The following is a 23,893-nucleotide window of genomic DNA, read 5'->3' as shown; positions in this document are numbered from 1 at the left end:
AGCCACTGATATTAAAGACAGACTTATGTAGGCTGAAGTATATCTCCTGAGGTGGACTAGAAGAGATTTATGGGATTAGGTGTGACTGTGAGGCAAGTCAGCCCACACAGTATGTTACATTGGAGTGAACTGGAAGCCAGAACTGAATGCATACATCTATGGCAAGTCGCTGGTAACGGGTAAAACAGCAAAGCATTTGACTCATGTGCAACGTTGCAGAGATGTAAGGAGCTCCAGATTCAAAATCAGATTATGTTATTTTGTGTGATCCATAATAGAACTGCTGTTGCTAACCTCTCATCTCCCAATAAAGAGAATAATATCTGAGCTCCTTTCAGGAATCTCAGGGTCTCTGGATCGCACAACAAGAAGCTTCACTTTCAGGCAAATAAATCCTTTGACTATCTCCAATGCATTTATATTTATAGACTGAAAAGTATGTATATGAATGTTTGTTAGAGCGCAGTGGTCTCGGACATTCAATCATAGACTGCGTCTTGGTTTTTGTTTTTTCTTGATGTTTTTCCTCTTCGGCTTGTCCCTGCTCAGGGTCGCCACAGCAAGTCAGCTCCGTACTGGCATGGTTGACTTGGCTGCAGTTATTACACCAAGATGCCCTTCCTGTCCAGCCCTCCCCATTACCCGGGCTGGGGACCGGTACAAACACTGGTTGCGGCTGGGCTTTGAACCCGGGACCGCTGCATGCTTAGCACTGAGCTACCTCCCCAGGTATAAACAGTGTCTTGGTTAAGTAAGTAAATAAATGAAGTGTAAATGAGATGGAGTTAGACATTAAAAGCCTGTAAGGAACCCCTTCTAGCAGAGAGACCTCCTCGTTAGATACTGTGTGTAAGGCAAACGAGTGAATGTCCGATTTTAAAACAAAAAGGCATCTGCATTACAAAATCATACAATAAAACAAAAGGACAGGAGCTTGGCATTCATGGTGGAGATTTTGTCAGTGCACTTAAGGCTGTCACCGCAGTGATGTCTGGAGAATTAACAGACTGGAGGGTGTGGGCCAAAGGAAGTATACGGGCTGAGGGAAGCCGGATAGTTCTTCAAACAACAGCTCCATCTAGTGATCGATGCAGGTAAAACTCTGAATAGGGGAATAAGTGAATTACTGGCTTTGTGTAGTGAGTCTAAACTGCTGTTCCACTTTACTGAGACCTTTTGGGAGATTTTGCTTTAGTGACATATCTTCTATCTATATGCACACACACACACCTTCTATCAACACCAAGCTGCATAAAGCTCTATGGTTGTAAAAGGTAGCTAAGCTATTAAGCAGAATTGATAAAGCAAGGTTCATTACCACTTGAACAAAATATATTTTTTCATGTAGCCATACAAAGTAACAGCCTCTTGTCAACAACAGTCACTATCCATCCGTTGGAAGTACACACAACACGCACAGGACCTTCATCTGAGTGGAAATCTTAATGAAGAGCGACAACACGTGGTTAAGAGGTTTGATTTTATTTAGTCCACTTCTAAAATGTACATTTTCTGTCGCGATTCATTAAAAAAAGAAAGCGGCATCAGCGTTGCAGTCTTTATCACAAAGAGACTGCAATAAGGAAAGAGTGAAGTAGAAGGTAGATGACTTAGTAGGCACATTTTTCAGATGATACACGTTAATCTAACTGGTGGCAAAATATGTACAGCAATGATTTTTATCTTGTGGCAGCACATGCTTGGGACATCTGACTGAGAGTTCACAGGTAAATAAGTACAGACCTATACAAAGATTTTTCACCATCTATAAAAGATATATCTCACTGACTACACAAGGCAGTCAATTTCCCAAAACTGTATGCCAGTTGAAATAAATTAAACCTAAGAGGAGAGAGACATGAGGAATAAAAATGAACATCTGAAACTAATTGACCAACGCATGTCAAACTAAGCATTTTAACAGACTTTAGCAAATGTTCCTCCATATGAATCAAGAATACTGAGCTGAGTAGTGGACACAACATCCACCTGATGAAATAACTCAAGAAATAAATTAGAAGTGGATAGTTGTATTAGTTTGCATTTAAAGAGTACCTGATTTTCTCTCTGTAGCCTAAGTTTGATACCTTTGCATAACTTATAGAAAACCTGTCACTTTCTAAAAACTCACAGTAATTCATTCTTTAATCACAAGTCCTGATACCACTGAAGACAGGCACAGGATTCTACCCTGCAGAATCCACATACCTTCGGGCCAAACACGCTGGATATTCCATACAAATAAAGACACTTTTCCTGTTTATATACATAACACTTTTGTACAGTCTTTGCACTTCCATTTTAACAGATTGAAGCATCTCCATTTACAAAGTAAATGGAAACCAAATCATGTTCAGTGGATTAAACCTTGAGTGAATCCAAAGCTTAAATTGAGCACTTGGTTACATGTCTAATGAACAAGTTCAACTGCCTTTGTGGTGAGTGAGAAAAGAGAAAAAAACAAAACAAAACAAAACATAAATAAATAAAATAAAAATCTCTAAGAAATTCTGTCATACTTGACTATCTCAGGAATCCACTCTGACTAAGTGAAGAAATTATTAAACCGACCTGTGAACAGTGTCTATGGACACTTCACTGTTCATAGGAGAAGGCGGGGGAAATCAACACTTTCAACTGTTAGCTATGCTAACTAGAACAGTGTTGCATTGCATTGTGATCGTGTTATCAAGTGATTTCACTTACACTCCAAAAACAACATCAAACAGCATTATAATTTAAGGAAATGTTAACTCAGGATAAGCCCACCGTGGAAAGATGAGCAAGAGAGAAAAAAACAAAACAAAACAAACAAACAAACAAAAAAAAAAAAACCTAATCCAATAAAGGAGGCAGTGAATGTTCAAAGTTCACGAGTCTGCGACAAGTCCAATCATTCCACTTGGTTTCATACTGCATACAGCTTATTCCTGGCCCGCACCTCTTCCTACAACTGTACACGCAGTGCTGTTCTCGGCCTGACAGCAGTGTAAACTATAGACAGTTGAGTGGCTATGAAGCTCCACTGGCCCCTACACTAAGGATCTATTTGAGGCGGAAGGTGACAGCCTGGCTGCCCCAAAGCACAAACTAGAACCAACACTAGTGTAAATGACCCAACTCTTTGGGGGTTTGGAGGGTGGGTTGATAGCTGGGACAACGGGGTCACTTGGGTCCTTTGGAAGGGGTCTCTGTCTCTGTGGATTGGCGGCCATCGTTCCAGGCCTCCCGGGTGCTCTTGAGGGCCTGTGTCCGTTGTTGGTCCACAACCACATAGTCAACACGCTCATCTAACGCTGCCATGCCAGTTCCATTGCTTTTCATCTAGAGAAGAAAAAAAACACATGGCTCAGTTTTTGTTGTGTGCTGCTCAGGTTGTGTGGATAATCAAAGCCTATTCCCTCCTACCTTCCTTGGTGGTGTGGACTTTCCGGGATCAAGATCCAAATCCAGGTACTCCACTTGTTTGTCTCCCTTTGGCTTCACCATGGGGCTGCTACCACCATCTGCAGTCATGGGTGGAGCAAGCTTCATGTTCTACATAAGCCAGGAAAGAATGTTTTGAATGACAGAAGGGAAACATTAAAGCAAAGTCAGAGTGAAACTGGGCCCATATTCAAATTTATTTGTGCTGTCACAATAACCAAAAACGATATTCATTCATCATGCATCTTCTGTGGGACCAATTTTATTATTCAAAATATATTTGTTTCATACTGGAACATATTTTAATCTAGCCCATGTTCAACATCTGACAGGCACCAGATGAAAAATATGTGTTCACAGTTGAATGTGCCACTCTGCAAATTCAGATAACAAAAAAGGGCACAAAACAGTACACAACAAGTCCAGCTGCTCCAAACTAATAACGGATTTTAATATATTTTCTCTTGGATTTCTTAAGCGTGAAAATGTCATCAGATTGTACAATTGAATATTTGAATAAAGCAATGGGTAAATGATGTTTTTCTTCCTGTATATTGTCATTATAGCTAATCATCAAGTTTAAGATTTAAGAGCTTCAGCATAAATCCAAAAAGGAAAAAAATGATGGTATTGTGACAACACTGTGACATATGTTGGACCTACAGCCAGTGTTAATTTTGAACTACAAGTGGGGTGGAGTTATTAGTGCTACGATGGTGACAAAACTTGAAAACACTAATTGTGGTGGTATACAACATTGGAAAATCAAGGCAAACTGTGTGTCCGTTTGCAGCTGGTATAAGCACCGCAAAGTCTGTTCTGTGTACTTGATGAATGCCATCTAATCACATCTGAAACTGGTGACCTTTGATGTTCTGACAGGGCAGGCCATGCACGTCTAACCTGGCATCCCTGCTCACCTCCTCTACGGTGTCAAGTTCCTCCACCTCCCTCTTTACAGGGGTGATGGGGACTGTGCAGTAGAAGGACTCCTCTCTACACACAGTAAGGAGGAAGTAGTTGCAAAGGGGGGAGGGGGGGAAGAGAACAGCAGATGGTCAAGAACAAAATGCAGCAAAAAGAAAATGGGTGAAGCCAGAGTCTGGTGTAGTCAGAGAAAATAAACTAGGGAGAAAGAAATTAACATGAGTGAAGAAAGAACAGCAGATCACTTTAAAGCAAATAGTGGAAAAATGTAAATAGATTGTTACAGCAAGAAAATAGAAAACGGTACATCTAATAATACAGTACTCAAACTGTAAGTGAAATTATCCCTCCTGACAGAAATGTCATCCTATCAGTGTGTCGCTGATGTACCCAATATTAGTGTTCAGAAATTAAAACGGAAAATAAACAAGTTGTGCCTGTTTCAGCAGGCACAACAAATTGATTCCATCTTACCAATGCCCAAACAACAAAAATTGATCTTTTCAACTAAAGAAACTGATAAAGTAACTAAAGTAAATAACTAAAAGGTAGTGATGTGACCAAAACAAGCATTATTTAGAGAATATAGTACCTGAAAAGCAAAGGAACGAAAGCAGAGGAAAGAGAGGAAGCTGTAAAGAAAATAGTTTAAGTGGCGAGGAGTCCATCTGCGGCAACAAGTAATTTATTCAGATTAGTGTGTAGCTTTAGGAGAGGAACAGGGACCGGAGATGGGGTTTCTACTACAGCTGAACATCCTAGGCTGTTTGTCTCCCTCATATAGTCTTCTGCTGCGTTTTTGTTGCATCTGTTGTGAAAACTGTCTGTAGATTTAATATGAATAGATGAACATAGATTCAGGAGACTACAAAAACCACATATCATAAGGACATACAAAATTTTCTGAAACTTTGATTATCTGTGATTTGAGAAGTAAAAAAAGTAAATTATACAGCTTCTTATATCAGAGGATAGTTTTGTGTTACATACTGGATCATCTGTGGACATATTAGAGACCATGGGTACATAATTCTCGTCACAGTCCTCAGAGTCAGTGCTGGAGGCCATGCTATGCACTGATGGGGGTCTTGCTGGCATTGGAAACCTAGAGAGACTGAGCAGCATTCACAATATTTACACACCAACTTCAATGCAAATACACTCTCTGGTGAGAACAAAATATAATACAGAGACAAAAGCCACAGAAATAAACCACTGCAGCCCGAAGAGTCCCTGGGCACAGAAGCAGACCTCATATCTGATAAGCCAACAAACTGCGGCCACTATGATGTAGCTCTGAGGCATATTTAAGACCTGTTTGTATGTGCAGTGCAACTTCGGTCAAAAAGACACTACAGTAATGCATGAAGTGTTAGTTCCTACATCTTTAGTTACGTGTATCTACTATAAAAAGGCATGTTCACACCAGAATGGTGTTGGTAGAATGATTGGTTGAGCAGGTAGGACAACACCTAGTTTCCCTAGAAAAATCTTTATTTTCCGTCACCATGGGATGAGCTGGAGTCATTCATTTTCAATGTCCTATGGCCTGTGTTTGTGTGAAAAGTTAACACAACTCTGAAATGCACTGAAATGCAACTTCATGCTAAAAGAAAGAAAGAAAAAAAAAAAAAAAAACAATGCTCATGGGGAAGCAGAGTAGTGTGAACATGCCCCTCAGTTGTTAGCAAAATGCTGACTAATGAAAAATCCTGCAGATCCTTTCAAATACTTACTCCCGAGCAAATGAGCGTGTGACGGGTGAGCGGACAGGCGTACAGGGTTCCTCCCATTCTGGCAGTGGTTTGATCTCGAGTGGGGCAGGTTTGCCTGAAGGACGGTAAACAACACAGTCAGTCACTGCTTAAGACACAAATTTAAAGTACATGTATGTGAGGGGGTAACATTATATTTACATAATTGATGATTGAACATATAAAAGAGATGAGGAAAGTCTGGGAGAAAAATCTGGATTTTAAAAGCCCATCTATAGGGCTACTCTTTCAAGTCCAATTCTTATTCCTTTCAAATACATATTAATTAATGAATCAATGAATACCATTAAATTTACCTTTAAATTTGTGTTACTCATATTTCTCACATCACAAGCAGATCTCATCTCCTGCACAGTTTGGCAGGAAAACAACATTTGCATACGAGTATATTAATACAGTTTGCATTGCTCTGCTGAAAACATTGGGTTTTATGAACAAACCATGGAAAACTGTGCAATATGATAGTTTGGATGATACCACACTACAAACACACCCACAATAGATGTTCACCCATGCCTATGTCCTTTGTTACAGGAGTTAAGATGAAAACATTTGAAACTTCATAAAAGGTAGCTCCTGCCAGTACATGAGCAGGAGAGAGGATATGGTCATTTATGTCAGTCTTTTTTCATTAGATGATATCAATGTTCAATTTCCTCCCAAGAATCCCTCTAATACTTTCCAGAGCCAATGTGAGCGTTTTTATGACAATAGTCCTGTTGTGGCCAAAACGTCTGCGTATGCGGGTTTTGGAATTATGTTATATTGCAATAAAAAAAAAAAAAAAAAAAGTTTGAGAAAAGAAATTTGGTTTACTGAATAGAAGAAATAACATCAGAGAAGATGATATTAAAGAGGCAATAACAGTTGGAATGTAAAGGTGTTTTGCTGTTCCTGAAGAAGTATGTGCAGTGAGTGCACACCCATCCAGCCACTGCATTTACAACTTAAAGACTCTATTTAATCTTTGCTCAAACCTATTGTGTTCCTTTCAGTGGACGTGCTCTTCACGAATAGTAAATACTAAGGTACATGTGGCTTGTTCTTGTGTGAACACACTTTATCTCGTGGAACCAACAAGCGAAACACCAAAGTAAACTGTTTACAGCATGCAAAGAGTTGTGACAAAGTACAGTCTGGACAGGTAGAAGAAAGTTTTTAGATACACATAGCCGTTCAGTGTGGAGTACCTACCCTTGCGTCGTCTTGGGAATTCACCTATGGTTTGAGAGTCGGTTCGCTCTAAACCAACACCTTTTGCTCTTATTATTTTAGGACTCTGACCTGATTGGTGAAAGAAGACTTTGCTTATTATAAGAATTTTTTTGCGATCACAACAGTTAAGCCCTGCTGTAAGATCTGCTCTGCCATGCAAAGCAAAAGATGAGACTATGCTGAACAACAAAACTACACCCTCATGTACACCAAGTCACCTTTTTGTGCAGCACAGTTATCAAGAGGATGATTGTCATGACAACAGCAGACCCATACTGCCCAACATGCACCTCACTCCATGCACCACGGCTTCCCACACAAAGACTGACATCACAGCTGTGCATGCACAATGAGCAGTGTATAAGCACTAACAGTACACTGAGAAATCGTGTAATTCCGAGAAGAACATAAACAAACAAACCTGTAGACTAACTTACTGATGAGGCACAGAGCAAATTTTACTCTAACACACTGATACAACACACAACAACATTCTGCAGTATTGAAAAGAGCCTGAATGTGCCACAATCTCCAAAGAAGAAAGAAAATCAATTTCATTGGATTCACAAATAGCTTTAATGGAATGAAACTGATTGACAATGAACCAAAGATGAGTATAGATGTGGTGAGTAGAATTAGTCCAGAGTAGAGATTAATTTTGCATGGCTCATGGTGAATAAAAACAAAAAGAGCAACTGGCAAAACAGAAATCAAAGGAGCATGTTTTGAAAACATGTTCATCAATGCACTAGGCTTTAAACTTAATGGAAGTATAAAACCCTCTAATCACTGCTTTTGAACAGCGACGTGAGTCATTACTTTTTACTTGTATTCAATTCCAGTTTGACTGAATGCATAACATTCAAGGACGACTGTTGAAGATTTGAAACAGACAGACTAGTCTCTGTGCTGTGTCTATAGCAAGCAACATTGAGTATGGCGGACTGAATAATTGTTGTTATAATGTCTTTTTGGACTTTCCACATCATCAGTTATAAAGGGTATTAACATAAATTAACGCAATTCCAAAAAAGTGACAGCATTAGAAAAGAAAGCTTATTAGTCTATGTCTTTGAAAATGTTACATTAGATTCTGTCCCTCAGTTCTCCTGATAAAACCAAGACAAATTGACATGTGACTTTAAATGAAACAAAAAATAAATAAATAAATAAAGGTAAAAAATAAGGAGTGATGGATTGTGAGAAAAACTAAAAATGGTTGAAAAATTAGTCATATTTTTCTGACTCTTATACCTCTCAAGAAATGATGGATTGCAAACATCTATTCAGCACCACCAAGACCTTTACTCCAAGATCTGGAATACAGTTTAAAGGCTGCATTTCTGAAAATGCAGGAACAGTTCAATACACAGCAAACTGTATACTATTAATCATACACAATGTGTTTCAGGGTTATAAATATTCTACTGTTTGGTTTACTGCACCAAAATAATGTAATTTTTAACCCAATGAATGTGGTCTTATCAGAATTGAATATTCCAAGGTATGTTTTTTGTGAAACATGAGCAGTGTTGTTAATTTGGTTGCTCTGTAACAGAGAAGACAGATGATTTGGAGTAATAGAAGTCTGTTCACAACTTAGCCATGAAAGTCCAGTATGCGGCATGGCTAAGTTGGAGTTGACTGACTTCAAGGGGTTACCGGAAAAAAGGCAACATATGGAAGGATGGAACTCCATAAAATATCCAGTTTTCCTCTGTGACAATTACAGGCCTGGCTTTTGGTTCGCCTCTGTGATGACTCCCTGACATTCTTCAAGTCCCATTCTCTGCTTGCCCATTACTCAGCCTTTCAAATCCACCCAGATTGCAATTCTCTTTGCTATTAGGTCTTTCATCAAAGAGCTCCATTCAGATGATGGGAACAAAGGGGATGGAGGTGACCACTCTGGGCTTCGGTCACTCCATGGCACAGAGGCCAGCTCCCTCCAAAACAGGCTACAGGGCCTCTTGAGCTCAGGACAAAAGTGCTTTTGACAAGGAACTAACTGTGTTGGATTTGAAATCCTGTAGCAGCCATTAAACTAACTCATCAATAGGTGATCTAAGCTGGCCAAGTGTAAGCCCGCTGGAAAATTGTGGTTGATATTTAATACACCAGACAAACCGAGGAAGGCAAAATAAAAAGGACCCTTTTTCCACATAACAAAGGCAACTTAATGATGAAGAGAGAAAGTGTTTTGAAATGGTTGGAAATGATGGATTTATGACCATGAGCCAGCACCGAGAGCAGCAGCTGAGCGTTAAGGCCGGACAGCCATTGTGTTAAAGAATACTGAGCAAACTGTAAGTAGCAAGTTAACTGCAAGAGACTTTTCAACACACATCAAATATGCAGCACCAATGTGATAAAATGAATCAAAACATTTAGGAAACTGAGTCAAAGCTACACATGCATGCCTCCCTATTATCCACTCACCTTTACGATCAGGTTTGAGATTTCGGTCCACAGGTGGGGGCTGGCAGTCACTGAGCATTGGCCTACGAGGAGGGGTTTTGGGACTTGAGCGGAATCCCATGTGGGCAGGTGGGGGGACCTGCTTTCCCAAAGAGGAAAACTCCAAGGTACTTGGAGTCATAGGCACATAGTTGGCTTCATGCATTGGCTCTGGCAAACTGCCTGAGTGATGATGTGACGGGGAATTGGCACTCATGGGCACGTAGTTCTGGTCTACTTCCTCTGTGGAATGGCTACCAACTGGCATCATTCCTTTGTTTTTCTGATGGTGAAACAGCATACGCACATGTTCAAAAAGAAAAACAAGATACAACTGCTGGCTGCCAGTAAGGCAGAAAAACTAAAATGATTGGACTTAACCGTTTTTTGATTGTAGCCAGTACATACTGCATAAATAAAAAAAAGACAGTCAGTGAAATTTAAAAATCCTGCTGTATCTGGTATGTCCATCATCCAGCACATTTCTTCTCGCTCCTTAAATGAATTCATGCCATATGACTTTACAATAATGGCATGAAGGCTAATGTGGCCGGGACAGGGTTAAAATGGTTTGTCAGAGACTTTCATAATACATTTGAGCATTAACATTTACAAAGTAAAAGTAACAATTGATTTTCTCTCTCTGCTCTCCTTTCATTGTCTGACAGGGGAGTAAAAACTGATATTTAAGATATAACATTGCCCACAATCACAACATTAAATGTGTACCAGGCATCGGTGCATAATATGATCTTATCACTTACAAAGTAGCTGTTGAAGCTTTCATTGAAGTCAAAAGAGCAGCTTTTGTCAGAGGGGAATGATCTAGGAATGTCATAGCAGTCCTGGGATCCAAGATCTGCAAAACACACATCATATTACAACAAATACACATAATTCAATATATTCTAGAAGAATAACAGGATAACTAGTAATTCATCAGTACAAACAAAACATGGTAACATCACTATTTTCAAACCAGTAATAGTTTGCAGCCTTTCTATGACTATCATAATTCTACTGATATGTATAGAGGTCCAATTGAAATATGATTTCATGACTCAACAAATGTCCATTTACGTAGTGGGAAAGAACACTTCTATTGATGGACTCCACTGTGAGGGGTATCATTATTGTGTTTTCCCCTCATTCTCATTGGGCACTGATGCTTTTTACTGAAGGCCACATGGAGCCTTAAGTGAGGGCAACAAGAGATGTAATTTTTGTGAAAAACTAACTATAAAAAAAAAACAAACAAAAAAACCCAAAACTATATATATATATAGTTTTGTTTTTTTTTTTGTTTTTTTGTTTTTATATATATATATATGGGTAAGATATGATCTTATTCTTACTAATTCTTGCTAAAACGTGAGGGTTTTTTGTGTTTGAGTACAGTGGTTCTTTGCAATGAATTTTCATGTTTTTTTATGTCATAAAGGTGCGGAATAGTCCTTCGACCCAGTGTCATGATCGCAGAATTATTCATCACACTTTAAGTGCTAAATTTTACAAGACATCATCAGATGAAACCACGTTAATCAGCATTTGGGCAGTACTAGTTGGATGGAAGGTTAGACGCAGTCAAGCCTGACTACTATGTTGCACTAGGGACTTGTGTAAACAATTATCTTGTTACTTTTGTAATTACATTTGTCACCACAAGGGGGGTGACTTGATAGGATAGTTACTCTACAAAGTAACTTTATATATAAAAGGCATCACTTGGAGACTTGGGTTCTAATTTATGAGATTTTTAGATTTAACATTCACAGTGAATGTGATGATACTGCACAGAGATTGTTATGTGATAAAGACTAGCTACTCCCACTTTAAAATGGATAGAGGACACCAAGTTTAATGATTATATAGCATTCACAACCAAAAACATATTACTCATATCTGTGTTATTTGAGAACTAATGGAGATGAATCTTGATGTATCTTAATTGCTGTTTAATGTTATATTAGTATTGCTCCTAATATATGATTGGACAAAGCAGGACAAACCGTCCAAGACCTTTGGGGCATTTGCAGAAAATTGTCTGCTCTGTTCAGGTCTGATAAGCGTCTGACAATTTTAATAGCTTTTGAACAAAACAGATGAGTTAAATAAAAAAAAAAAAAAAAAAAATCCACCAAATGCAGACATAAAAGCTGTGGAAAAGCCTGTAAGTCCAAATATAATGTGTCTGGTTGATGAAAAATATCATAAAGGTCAAAATGTCCAACTTAATGCTAAATATCTTATCTCATAGTAGCTGTCTTATATTCTACTCCCAAAAAAATTATTAATAATAAAAAATATATAATAATAATAATAATAATAATAATAATAATAATAATAATAATAATAATAATAATAATAATAATAATAAAAATCACCAAACAAACAAACAAAAAACTGTGACACAAACCTTTACGGAGGCGGGTACAGTCCACAGTGCCAATAGTGTTGCTGCGTAATGCCTTATTCCCAGCACTAGTAGGTACACAGTAGTTCCCATCCGTCTCTGAGGCTGAGCGGGGCACAAAATAGGTGTCCGTAGGCGAGCGCTCGGCAGGGGGTGGTGGGGGTCCTGAGGTGGAACTGAGCGAAGGCTTGGGAGGCCTTGGAGGGGGGACTACATCTCCCCCACCCTCTGAGCCTGCTAGCCCTGTTGATGATGACAACGTACGGGGCACCTGGTAGGTACAGTTTGCACCAGGTGTAGGTGGGATGTCATAACTAATGGAAAGATTGCGCAACTGTGTCTCCATTGAAGGCTTACGCGATGGTGTGTTGAAGACATATAACTCAGAGGCATCCCCACTGTCTGGATGGGCTGGAGGGGAAGAGGCAGACTTGGGGAGCAGCACAGTGTCCTGGGAGTAGCTGCGAGGCAGGTGGTAAAGGCCACTGTCAGTGGAGAGCGAGGCACCACGTGATGGAGGTGAGTCGTAGATGGAAGAGGCAGAGGCAGGGGCCGGGTGCTGTGGGAAGAAGCCGTTGTGCGAGGTGTGTTTAGCTGATGAGGTGGAAGATGTAGGTGTGCGGTGAGAGGGCAAGTTGTCATTCAGGTCTGTCTCTGAGGAGGTAGACTTGGAACACTCAGCATGGGCTCTGAGAAGAAAACACATATACAACAGGGAATTACACATGAAAATTTAGTGAATTTCAAAGAAATCCAATCAGTCAGAGTAAAATATCAGAGCACTGTTGGCAAGCCATTGTTAGTAGCTTAAGGTTAAAGTCTGGCACCTTTTATCATTCAAGTTTAGCACCTCATGTCATGTAGTCATTTCTTTTTGGAAGATGACTGAGGTACTGTGTAGCTGCTGTAGAATCTAAGCATGCACAAAATCAAGGTAAAATACTCAGTCTAGCTATAACAATCATCCAGAACACCATATACATCTATGGTGGAGTGTCTAAGGCGGTGTTGTTGTTTCTTCTTTATATGCATGTGCAGCACTCCACACAAGCAGGCACTTCCAGCTGAATAGCTGGTCACTCACAGGCTAGCCTGGGGAGAAAGAGTCTTGCTCTCACACTCCTCCAGGAGCAAATACTCCTGGTCTCCATCCAATGGAGAGTGAAGCTGCACTGAGCTAACACACAGCAGAGACAAGGACAAGAGTGGCAGTACAGATAAAATGTACAAAAAGAACAAATGGGCTGGGAAAAAAAAAAAAAAAAAAAAAAAAAAAAAAAAAATGCACAGATAAAAGCTTATATCACAGAGGCTCTGGCATTGAATGCCCAGTACACAAACTAACTCACCTGTTGGGTTCAGGCTTTTTACTCTCACAGTTGGCCAGCCAAAGGTAATCTTGAGGTTCCTCTGAGCTGGACTGAGAGTCCAGATGTCGCACACTGACCGGCTGGTATGGGGGAGGCACACTGGACAGTACTCCTGCCGCTGGACCAACAATATTACCCAGTGCTGGATGAGGGGGGGTATCCACGACCAGGCCACTGATGGCTGACTGGTGAGCAGCTTTTGCTGCCTCTAGAGGAGAGAAATTAGATGGCTGGCATTAACCCAAGACTGTGAATATGTAAATCAGCCCATGACTGTCTCAAAACTGTTTTCCATAGATGATTTCGAGAGAATATAGAGGAGGTGGATTACCACCTCTGATGTAATGATCATCTCAACTAATAACAGAATGAATACAGAAACTGTAACCTTTAAGGTAACGAAACAGAGGTGTCATTTTATACAAGAAAGGTTACAGGACTCTCGTGACTGTGCTGATCCTAAAAAATGAGATAGCATAATGATCTAACAGACATGTGAATGACTGATCAGGCTTTCACACTGTTCAGTGGCTTTGTTGTAATTAATCGGAGCAGTAAAAAGCTCAGATCTACAGCCAAATAATCGCTTCATGTAAATTAAGTTAGTATTGAGCAGCAGGGCTTGAATCATCTGTAGGGAAACATGAGTTTATTTTCTTGCAGCTAAACGTCCACTGAATGTATTTCATTAAATTTTGCAGACTCATTCTTGTTTCCCTTTCTGCATTTCTTCTTTTTTTTTTTTGCCTTTGTAATGATCAATTATAAAAGCAAACATGCTGGATTATGACCATTTTGTTGTATTTTCACATTTTACTTTTCCAACTCCTTGGTATGGCTCCTCCAAAAGTCACAATCCACACAAGGTAGGATCTGCAAAACCTATTGCAGGAGGACAGTGTACGATATATTGGTGACTGATAATGTCAGACAGAAAGTAAACAGTAAGCTCTGTTTGTTAATGTCAACTCTGGCAGAGTAAACTTGGAGTAAGCTGTTTCCTAGCAACCCAATCCTACCTACAGTAACATACTATAGTCACCTGCAGCATTTTGACTGACATTTTACCATCATCTCTACAATGTCTGAACATGAGGAGTGTGTGTGTGTGTGTGTGTGTGTGTGTGTGTGGGTTCGCAATAATGAGTCAAGGAAATATCTTTCTCTGTTATCTGTTTGGAACCATACTGTCAGGCTAACAGCTTTAATTTGAGGCTGAGTTTAATAAACAAATGAAAACACTGTGTGACCCCTATCAACTGACTGAGGATGACACATCAATCAATAACCTCACTTGGGAAGATTTCCAGGGAGAAGTAAAACCTTTTTAATTTTAACATATATTGCTAATGTTGAAATACGAGTGTGCATGTGATAGGTGTGAAAAGACTCCCTAAATAGTACTGGCAGCTGATACGAAGTTTAATCTCATTGCGGGCGTTGCTGTGAGCGTCCATAAAAAAAAAAAAAAAACAACATAATGATCAATTATTTTCATCGCCTTGCACATCCAACACATTCACACATGAAACCCACTTCAAAGCCTCACTTGTTCATAAACTGTCTGAATACAATGTTTGCCTTCAGATTCCCACACAGTCTTTTTCAGAGAGCATTTCCTGAAGGTCTCCACTTTTTCACTGTGAGTTTTCAAATCTGTCTTTGTCAAACTCTTCTGTTCAAGCTGATTGTTGAACTGCACACAGAGCCAAGAAGCCTGATGTGGATGCTGGGTAATATACATCTATGCTTTCATTTCACATCTTTCTACTTTCCTTTTCTTTTCACAGTCCTCCTCCCACTCTTCTATAACTGTCACTGGCTGTATTTCATACACAGTCTGTACTTTCTCTTTTTTGAAAAGTCATATCTCTTTTTACGAGCATCACTTGCTCTTCTCTCCTCTGTTATCGTCTGCCCTTTCTCCTATTTGCTGGATGAAAGTTTAAGTGCTGATTCATGCAGGAGCAGGGAAAATCCCCTCTGCTCATGCTCATCTATACCTCCTACACCATCTCTCAAGTCCTCACCCCACAGCCCTCCTAATGTTCCCTCCTCTAATATCTGCCCATCCATGAAGCACTCTAGCGTGGCCACACATAAGAGAAGAGTAGGAGTTGGGTCTCACATGCAGAAAAGTGTAAAATGCAGCAAAAGAGAGAGCCAAGGACATTCTTTTCTAAGAGAAGGCAGTGAGGAAGGCTATCTGCAAAGATACTTGTCTTTAGACCTTGTTTCTCCTTGAATAGTCTCACTGTTTGTTTTCACATGGTAGTTTCAACTATTCCATAACCAAGTCCAGTTGCCTACGAATGAATTTTGAGAGAGAGAACAATGACCTGGATGAATGAGAATATTTATAGACATCCATAACCAAAGCAATATGAATACTGTGAAGACTGGGTTGCCCTGTAACACAAGCAATATACCTGATGTGGCGGCATAGCCAAAATTTAGCAGAGAGTAGCACCATTAGTGACTTTGGTTTCAAGTTTAAAAAGTTTATTTTTGCTGAAATAATACGTACTGTTATATGCCCAACAGTGCTTTATGCAATATTTACGCCTTCTCTTGTCACACTAATGTGAAGAACCAAAATTAAGGTGCATATATTGCAAACTTGAGATGATGAAATGAGAGAGAATGACAATCAGATAAGAGGAAAAGGACGTAAGAGAGATGGTTAGACCAGCAGGCACACGCCGCTTTGATTATCCAGTAGTGGGAACAAGTGTAACGTGAACCTCAACATAACATGGATCAACACATGGATCATTAGACCTTGGCTGAAAACGATGCTGAATAGAGGCTTTCTGGCACATTCAGGTGGTTAACCTAACTCCTTCAGAAAGAAAGAGGCAGACATTTGAGGGGCAGAGCAGACGAAAGAGAAACTAATGAAATAAATGTACAGTAGTTATTATCTAGCCATTTTATATTGCATAGTTTAATTCTAGCAATGCATTTGCTTTAATTTGCTTACAGTTACTGCTGTACATGTACATATTATAGAAGGTGTCTTACGGAGGAGGTTGCATTAAAATATTTTCTTCTACACTGCAAAAAAACATATTGTCACTCTATGGAGTCAAGTGAATGCAACAAAGACAACTGCAGCTGAGTATAAAATATTTTAGTATTGATGGGAAGCTATCTAAGCCAATTCTCACCGTCATCAGTGGGGTTAAAACCACAGATGTCACAGATGCAGCGAACCCACTTATTCATTTCGTCTTCAGTGTCGGCCACAAGGTAGAAGACACGGTCAATGGTCTTGATGTCAAATATGAAGCTGTGCTCCAAGTCCTTCTTATTGAAGGTCAGCCCAGCGTCCACCTGAGGGAGCACCCAAAAGCACCAGACATGAAGAATTTGGGTGAGTGAATATTTCCAACTTGACAATGAAAATTTCCCTAATGTAAAAGCTTAATTTTAGAAATGTATTGCTTTTAACCAATTTTACTTCAGGCTGGGGTAACTAGAGCCTTTAAAAAAAGAAGAAAGCACGTGGAATGTCAATAGCGTGGTGGTTACAGCACATGCTCCATATACAGGAGGCTATAAGGTCCTGGTCGGCAACACTGGTTTTGTTCCAGCTAGTGTCATTTGCCGCACGTCATTGCTCCCTTTCTCTCCTCAATTTCCTGTCACTCTATAAGCTGTCCTAACTAATAAGGCCAGAAAGGCCAAAAAATATATATTTTAAGTCATCATTAATGATAATTTGATAATATGAGGGTACAAACTAAGTATTATTTCAACTGCACTTTAAAGTTTAAATTCGTTTTATATGCAGAAACGTGGAGCTGGGATCCTTGATATTCATGCTCTTTGTAATGAAAAACCATACCTGCTCACACAAGTTGAGATCAATCACGCGGATGGGCTTCTTGGCATGGTCATTCTTGTAGTACTCCAGCACGTCTGGGTCGCCTGACAGACGGCCACTGCGAAGAACAAACCATCGCTTCTTCCATGCCTGCAGGGTGAGCACAGAAATGAGGCCAAAGGTTATTTGTGTGTTCTCACAATGACTGCTCCATTCCCAACTAACCACAGGCTGGCCAAATGCTTTATTTGTGCAGTTTATCCAATGTGTCCTAGCATAGCTTGTGTCTCTGTGTGCATTCTCCACCAGCTGCACTGCTCTTACTTAAGAATACTGTGAGAGACAGAGAGAAGAGGCCCGCAACCAGAAATATGTGCCTTGGATAACCAGAACAAAAGCCACACAGTTTGGTCTAGCACCCTGATTTGGATGAATAACCAAATCTATAAGGAGAAACAAGCAATTGAATCTTTTCTTTTAAAGGAGATTTTTTGCCTGTGAGAATATGGCACCATAAAGCCGACAAAAGAGCTTAACTTCAAGCATAGTAGACAAAGAAAGGCAACACAAGCAGATAAAATGTATTACTTCCACTCAGTATACATGAAAAGACACTTTAATAGGAAAATCCTTATCCTATAGTGAATCAGAGAGAAAGACAGTGAGAGCACTTCCTGGGATAACCAAATAAATTACTACTAGGTTACTGAGGTCACAGTACAGATAATAGATGTTTAATATCCTCCCTGCCACTGCAAATTTGAACTATAGCTTAAATTCTTGTTGCTGTACCATGCATATCACAGGTTGTTTGAAAGATACAGGTCAGTGAGCAAAAGGGTTAAGGCATAAAAGGCCTCTTCAGATATTTAGTATTAGTTTAAAATTCTGAGTTGCTCAATTTTGGCATGTCAATCCCACTGTAGCTTTGCTCGTTCTGTGTTTTTCACACTTTTCATCATTTTATCTGCCCAACATATCTAACAGTGGTTCATTAAAACGTTGATTCAAAGAGATCACAAACTCTTGAGTTTGCCGAGTCATGCAGTTCGGTTCAACGCTTTGTCAAGGGCTCAAAATAAGCTCTGCTCAAAACACAAGCATGGCTCATCTGAGTGATCACTAGATTCTGCCGACGATAAGGGTTTTTCCAAGTGTGTTTTACTTCCTTCTTTTGCCTGGGCAAGCGTAACTATATGTGGACATTTTGTACATTTCACCAATCTAATCAGGCAGTACCAAAAAACATTCATCGAAATGAGTGAAGGATTGAACCTAAACTTAAAACCTTCCCAGTACTGTGTGAAATGAAATTTAAAATAATAGACAAGACCCACATGGAGATCAGACAAATGAGGAAGAATACCAACGGAGAGTGAAGAATGAAAAATACAGCTTTGTTGTTGTTGTTTGGGGGTAAGAGTTTGACTGTATTAACCATGCTGTGAGCTAAGGCTTTTTCATCCTGAAGATGTTTTTCCATCCACAGAATGTCTTTTGTTAGTTGGCCAATCCCCAGACTGAGACAGCAAGAAGCACATCGGGCCTTTCCCTCCAAAAACAGGATGAAGAAAGAAGTAGAGTGCAAAGCCCTTGGACATAAACTGGCACACAGACATGCATAAAACACGTGGACAAAACATTCAATAGCACAGTTTCATACAAAAAACAAAAACAAAAACATTCACATCCCTCACTGACACATTGTACGCACATGCAACACATGTTTCACACACTGTAGTGCAAACAATTTAATTACAAACACAACAACATAGTTGAAATGAGGCATAAACCTATTGAACCTCCAGGCTTTAAGACAGGCCACCGCAGTACTAAATTTAACCATAAAAGCTAAAGTGAATGTGCAAAGACAACACTGATGTGTCTGTACTGCGTTCGTTGGATAAAGATAGTGGGTGTGGACAGAGGGAACCTCTCTCACTGGCACATGACAAAGCAATCCTGGGTCAAGTTACCCTGTTGGGAACAGAAGGACCAAGAGCTTAAGTTACAGCAAGGCCAGGCCCGCCCAGGGTGAGGGTGTTGACAACTGGGTGAGTTGTATATGCTCAAGACAGAGGCAAGTGAGACCTGTTAAACAAAACTGCTTAATGGCAATGGAGTTAAGTTGCCTTTGAAAATTTGTGAGGAAACAACTGATCATGCAGAGTTTAAGGGAACAGAGTGGAGTGTGCACAATCAAGAAGTCTTTATAGCTGATGAATCACAAGCTCAAACTGAGGACAGAAAGGCAACCTAAGAGCCACACACTGAGAAAACAGTGGCCAATAAATTTAAAATACAACATTGTAATCCCTCGGAGTTCTGTGAAGTTTGGTAGAGCAGACCAGTATGTGCAGTAATCAGACAGTGGGTGTGAGTAGCTTCTGTGCAATTAAAAATCAAACTGTACATGACAACACTGTGGCCATGATATCACAAAAAAGTTACTATATAGTAGGGCTGGGCGGTATACCGGTTCATACTGAAAACTGGTTTTTATGTTTGTTTTGAATTTTTCATACACCGGCGACACCGGTTTAAATAGCCCAAACATATCCGGAACGCAGCACGTTGATCAACAGTTTCACAGGGGACCATTTTCACTGAACATGCATTGAACAGAGCAGAAATAGTGGAGTTACTGAGCGTGGTGGACATAGATATAAAGAGTAGATGCTGCTGACATCTTGGACCGGTTACCTGCTCCAGTCGGTGTAATATGTTTGGTAGGCGCAATGAACTGTCAGTGCACTTAATCAATCTGAACTCGCTGAATACTATATTGATTTTTATGGGTTTGTTTGCTGTAAAGGTCATATGTAGCTATGAAACTAAAATCTGCAGCTCCCACACCATCAGGTAAAACCGACAAAGCTAAAGGACAGATGAACGGACAGCACTTTGTGGGGCCGTGCAAACCTGTAGGCTATTAATACTTGTGCACAATCAGGGCCGGAGTTTTCATTTTCAGTTCTGGAGTTTCACGCTTCAGATCGGCCAACTTTAGATCCCTGCACTGACCGTGTGCGCTCTTTAAACATCCATGGTGTGCACGAGAACAGATGTGTTACGTTCCCATGGTTACGTGCGCGACTGTAAAAAAAAAATAAATAAATAAAATAAAAAAATAAGCTGCCAGCAGAGGCGGCATACGTGATATATTTCAACCCAATGCCATGAAATAAATAAAAATAAACAAAAGTAAAAGTAAGTTGGCCCTTGCGGCCCAAACATCAGACCGGCCCACCGGGAATCGTCCTGGTCCTCCCGATTAGCCACTCCAGGCCTGTGCACAATGCTCAAAAGTCATGACCATGGATTGGAATAAGCTATTCTTAGCCAATGTGCAGTAAATCTTCTCTTAATCGGTGGAAAATGTGTTCAACACTGAATCATGCATGCAAAAAAAAATAAAAAAATAAAAAAATAAAAAATAAAAACCCAACATCAAATACTGTGAGGCCGGAGTAATTTTGAAAAATACAGTGATCTAGAACTTTGGTCATACCGCCCAGCTGTACTATATTGTATAAAAGTATGAGAGGTTCACTGACGATAATACCTCACATCTTATTAAGGATATTGATCAAAAACTATCCAATGGAAGGGGAAGCCCAGTAGATGGCACCACAAAGAGCATAAATATATATATTAAAAAAAAAAAAAAAGACAAATGCTAAAATATTTAAGTTATTTACAAAAATATAATGGTCTAAAAGACCATGGCAAACAAGCCATATCAACAGCAATTCACTCCCAGAACTGACAATCAAAATATGCAGCTGTTAAGAACGCACATTAAAATCACATAATCATTCTACACTGCCAGCTCCATATGAACCAAGACAGCACCTCTGGTACAGTATGACTATTTCAGCTGTTTCCAAGAGCAGAAAAGCATGTTTTGGTGTCACAGCTCTTAGTTTTAATGATCCAAGCAGATTCACAGTATACATGAGGACCTCGGAATCTTTGACTGGAAAAAATGTATGGCCATTTATTTAGCAGAAACTTAATTTGAAATCCTAAAGTAATGTGGCGTTATCATTCTCCATCTGAGCTCTGAGGAGCCTGCACCCACTGCTACATTAGCATGGTTTATACCATTAGTTGTAGTATGACAAGCTGTGTGGTAGCAGGAGCATCCATACACCATCTGTGGGCTTTCACACAGCTTTCCTCATGCACAATTATACACACATTCTTGTTTATAAAAGGCTAATTTGTACCGTCCGCTCAGCACCAGACACACACACTTTTTCTATAATGGAGTGCTGCAGGAATAAACCCCAAAAACAAGTTAGAAAGTTCACACTGCTATTCTGCTGCACACTGCTTTTTTTTTTTTTTTTGGTTTCTGAATAGACACCTTATGACCCCATATGAGGTCTGAGCTGAACACAAGCTCAAGACATATTGACTAACTTCCAAGTTGGCCGACTATATTCTATACTTCCCTGATAGGGTGAGTTGGAATACTGCTCGGTTCAATGAAGTGCTACAATTTTATTAATGTACAACACAATTTCTGGTAGACCGTACATAGCCAACCCACATCTGGGCAGCAGTTCTGTGAGACAGCAGCCACCTCAGCAAACCACTGGAGAATGGAAAACCATAGCATTTAGCAAAGCCGGCATGGTTAAATGATACTTTGATCATGAAAATGAAAATAACCTTGTGAGTGAGCTGTCACACTCTGCAAACCAATATGGCCTTTGTCTATGAGACCATGAGAGTCAAAATTTCTGGAATCTATTTTCATCCATTTTCTAAACCACTAATCAGACAGGGTTGCAAGATGCGAAAGGGCAGATGGCCAGTGTGTTGCATGGCCTAATGACCATTCACTCACACACCCTCACACACAAACACAAAACCTAATTTTGGGTCTGTTCCTCAGCCGGACTACCCACAAGAAACCCACAGGGAGAACAAGTACGCCCACACAGTAAGGCCCCAAGCCCAGGTTTCAAACCTAGAACCTTCTTGCTGTGAGGTAATGATGGCCAATAAGTGAAAGATATTTAATTCGTATACCTAGTTTCAGTACCATCCGGTTAAACCAATAACAAGATTTCTCCCACAACTTTCACTTTATTTATAAACTAGCGCTGGCATTTTCAAAATGCATTACTGACTTGTACTTGAGCTGAAGTGTTGTTTCCTCCGTTTTTTGTAACTGCCATCACAGAGGGAGAGCAGATCCTTGTAGTGAGGCAGTTTTTCTCTAATGTGTGAATGTGTGATGATGGGTCTGCTTTTTATAGACTTGCACTGAATTTAGTTACATTTGGAGTTGGTTTTAAGTTTTACTTGTACTGTAAAGAACAATGTACTGCAACAAGTAAATATCTGACTTTGCTTAACCTTCTACCTTTTCACTTAGTTAGGTGAAGGAAACCAGGTTACATCTCAGCATGGCCTTACAAGGTCCTCCAATGCTGAGAATGAATGGACTGAAAGAAACACCAGCTGAACAAATGTCCACCAGAACTATCTTGCTTAACTACAAATAAAAAACTTTAAACATGATAAGCCCACATAGTAATTCCATACATAGCTGTTTGAGTGCATGCACACACATGTAATATTATAATGACAGAACCACAGACCACACCAACCTGCTCTTAGCCCAACACCACACATTGAATTAACACTGTAGTTGTCCACATACCTCCTGTCAAAGCTCATGAAGAACACACAGAAGCCTGTAGTCCTGCTTTTACTATTATATATTCCATGGTAGCCATTCCCTTTTGTGTGGTGTTGCATTAAGGGCTAAATCCCAAATAGTCAAAGCCAGATTGCAGTACTCGGTAAATGCAATATACATGCATATCCATTCCAGCCTTCCTTAACACACCAGATTCTGAACCACTCAGCTCACGTAACAATCAGAGCCCACTTCAGCATGTAGGAGTCTAGTGTTCGCTGTACCAGGGTTGGTAATGGGACGGCATGGAACAATACTGGACTGATATGGGGAGGGCTCCCTTGGCATGGCAGCTGTCCCCACCAGCCCTTTTTTATCCCCCCTCCCCTTTTTCTCCAAGGGTCCCTATGTCTTCTGATAGGGTGAAACACAGTAAGACACCCACCATTCGCCCACTCTTGTCCTACAGCCTATGGGAGCCAGACAGAGATGGTATTGAGGGTTTGACTAAGGTGATGATAGGGGAAGAGAAGGGTGGGAGTGTCAAGGGGGAGATGCCAACGGAGTGGAGTCACTCTGCCGTCAGAGGCCTTCTGACCCAACGGTCACTGGAACATGACTTAAGAAAGAAAGGGAGTTTGAGTGCGTAAAGAGGGACAAAATATGCAAAAGTGAGGGGCCAATGTCTTTCCTGAAAGAGAATAATGGACAATAAGAAAGACAGATGCCAGAGCTTAGCTGTATCGTCCAGCATGGCATGGCATATTGGTATATTGTAATGCAGTCAAATATAAGAGCTCTGCAACACGGTTGATGAGTCAC

The 23,893-nt window shown here is 40.1% G+C and overlaps 1 protein-coding gene across 4 annotated transcripts in view; it reads right to left on the bottom strand.

Annotated features, from left to right (window-relative positions):
- Positions 1 to 1,466: 1,466 nt before the first annotated feature.
- gab1 (GRB2-associated binding protein 1) overlaps positions 1,467 to 23,893 on the bottom strand; it is a 46,843-nt gene continuing 24,416 nt past the window's right edge. For 2 of the 4 annotated variants that reach the window (XM_029500261.1, XM_029500276.1), the window contains 11 exons: positions 17,434 to 17,562; positions 16,754 to 16,919; positions 13,563 to 13,791; positions 12,217 to 12,902; positions 10,565 to 10,659; positions 9,783 to 10,083; positions 7,323 to 7,412; positions 6,090 to 6,183; positions 5,344 to 5,467; positions 3,409 to 3,537; positions 1,467 to 3,324 (listed from right to left, as the gene is read on the bottom strand). In XM_029500261.1, the coding sequence (XP_029356121.1) occupies positions 3,166 to 3,324; positions 3,409 to 3,537; positions 5,344 to 5,467; positions 6,090 to 6,183; positions 7,323 to 7,412; positions 9,783 to 10,083; positions 10,565 to 10,659; positions 12,217 to 12,902; positions 13,563 to 13,791; positions 16,754 to 16,919; positions 17,434 to 17,562 (2,202 nt within the window). In that variant the 3' untranslated portion in view covers positions 1,467 to 3,165. Of the gene's footprint in view, positions 3,325 to 3,408; positions 3,538 to 5,343; positions 5,468 to 6,089; positions 6,184 to 7,322; positions 7,413 to 9,782; positions 10,084 to 10,564; positions 10,660 to 12,216; positions 12,903 to 13,297; positions 13,391 to 13,562; positions 13,792 to 16,753; positions 16,920 to 17,433; positions 17,563 to 23,893 lie in introns of all 4 variants that reach the window. The other 2 variants (XM_029500255.1, XM_029500268.1) reach the window with 2 other exon arrangements.

The sequence above is a fragment of the Echeneis naucrates genome, chromosome 1 (assembly GCF_900963305.1).
Source record: "Echeneis naucrates chromosome 1, fEcheNa1.1, whole genome shotgun sequence".
NCBI lineage: Eukaryota > Metazoa > Chordata > Actinopteri > Carangiformes > Echeneidae > Echeneis > Echeneis naucrates.
The sequence above is the reverse complement of the archived record's forward strand: the minus strand, read 5'-3'. Positions and strand labels throughout refer to the sequence as shown.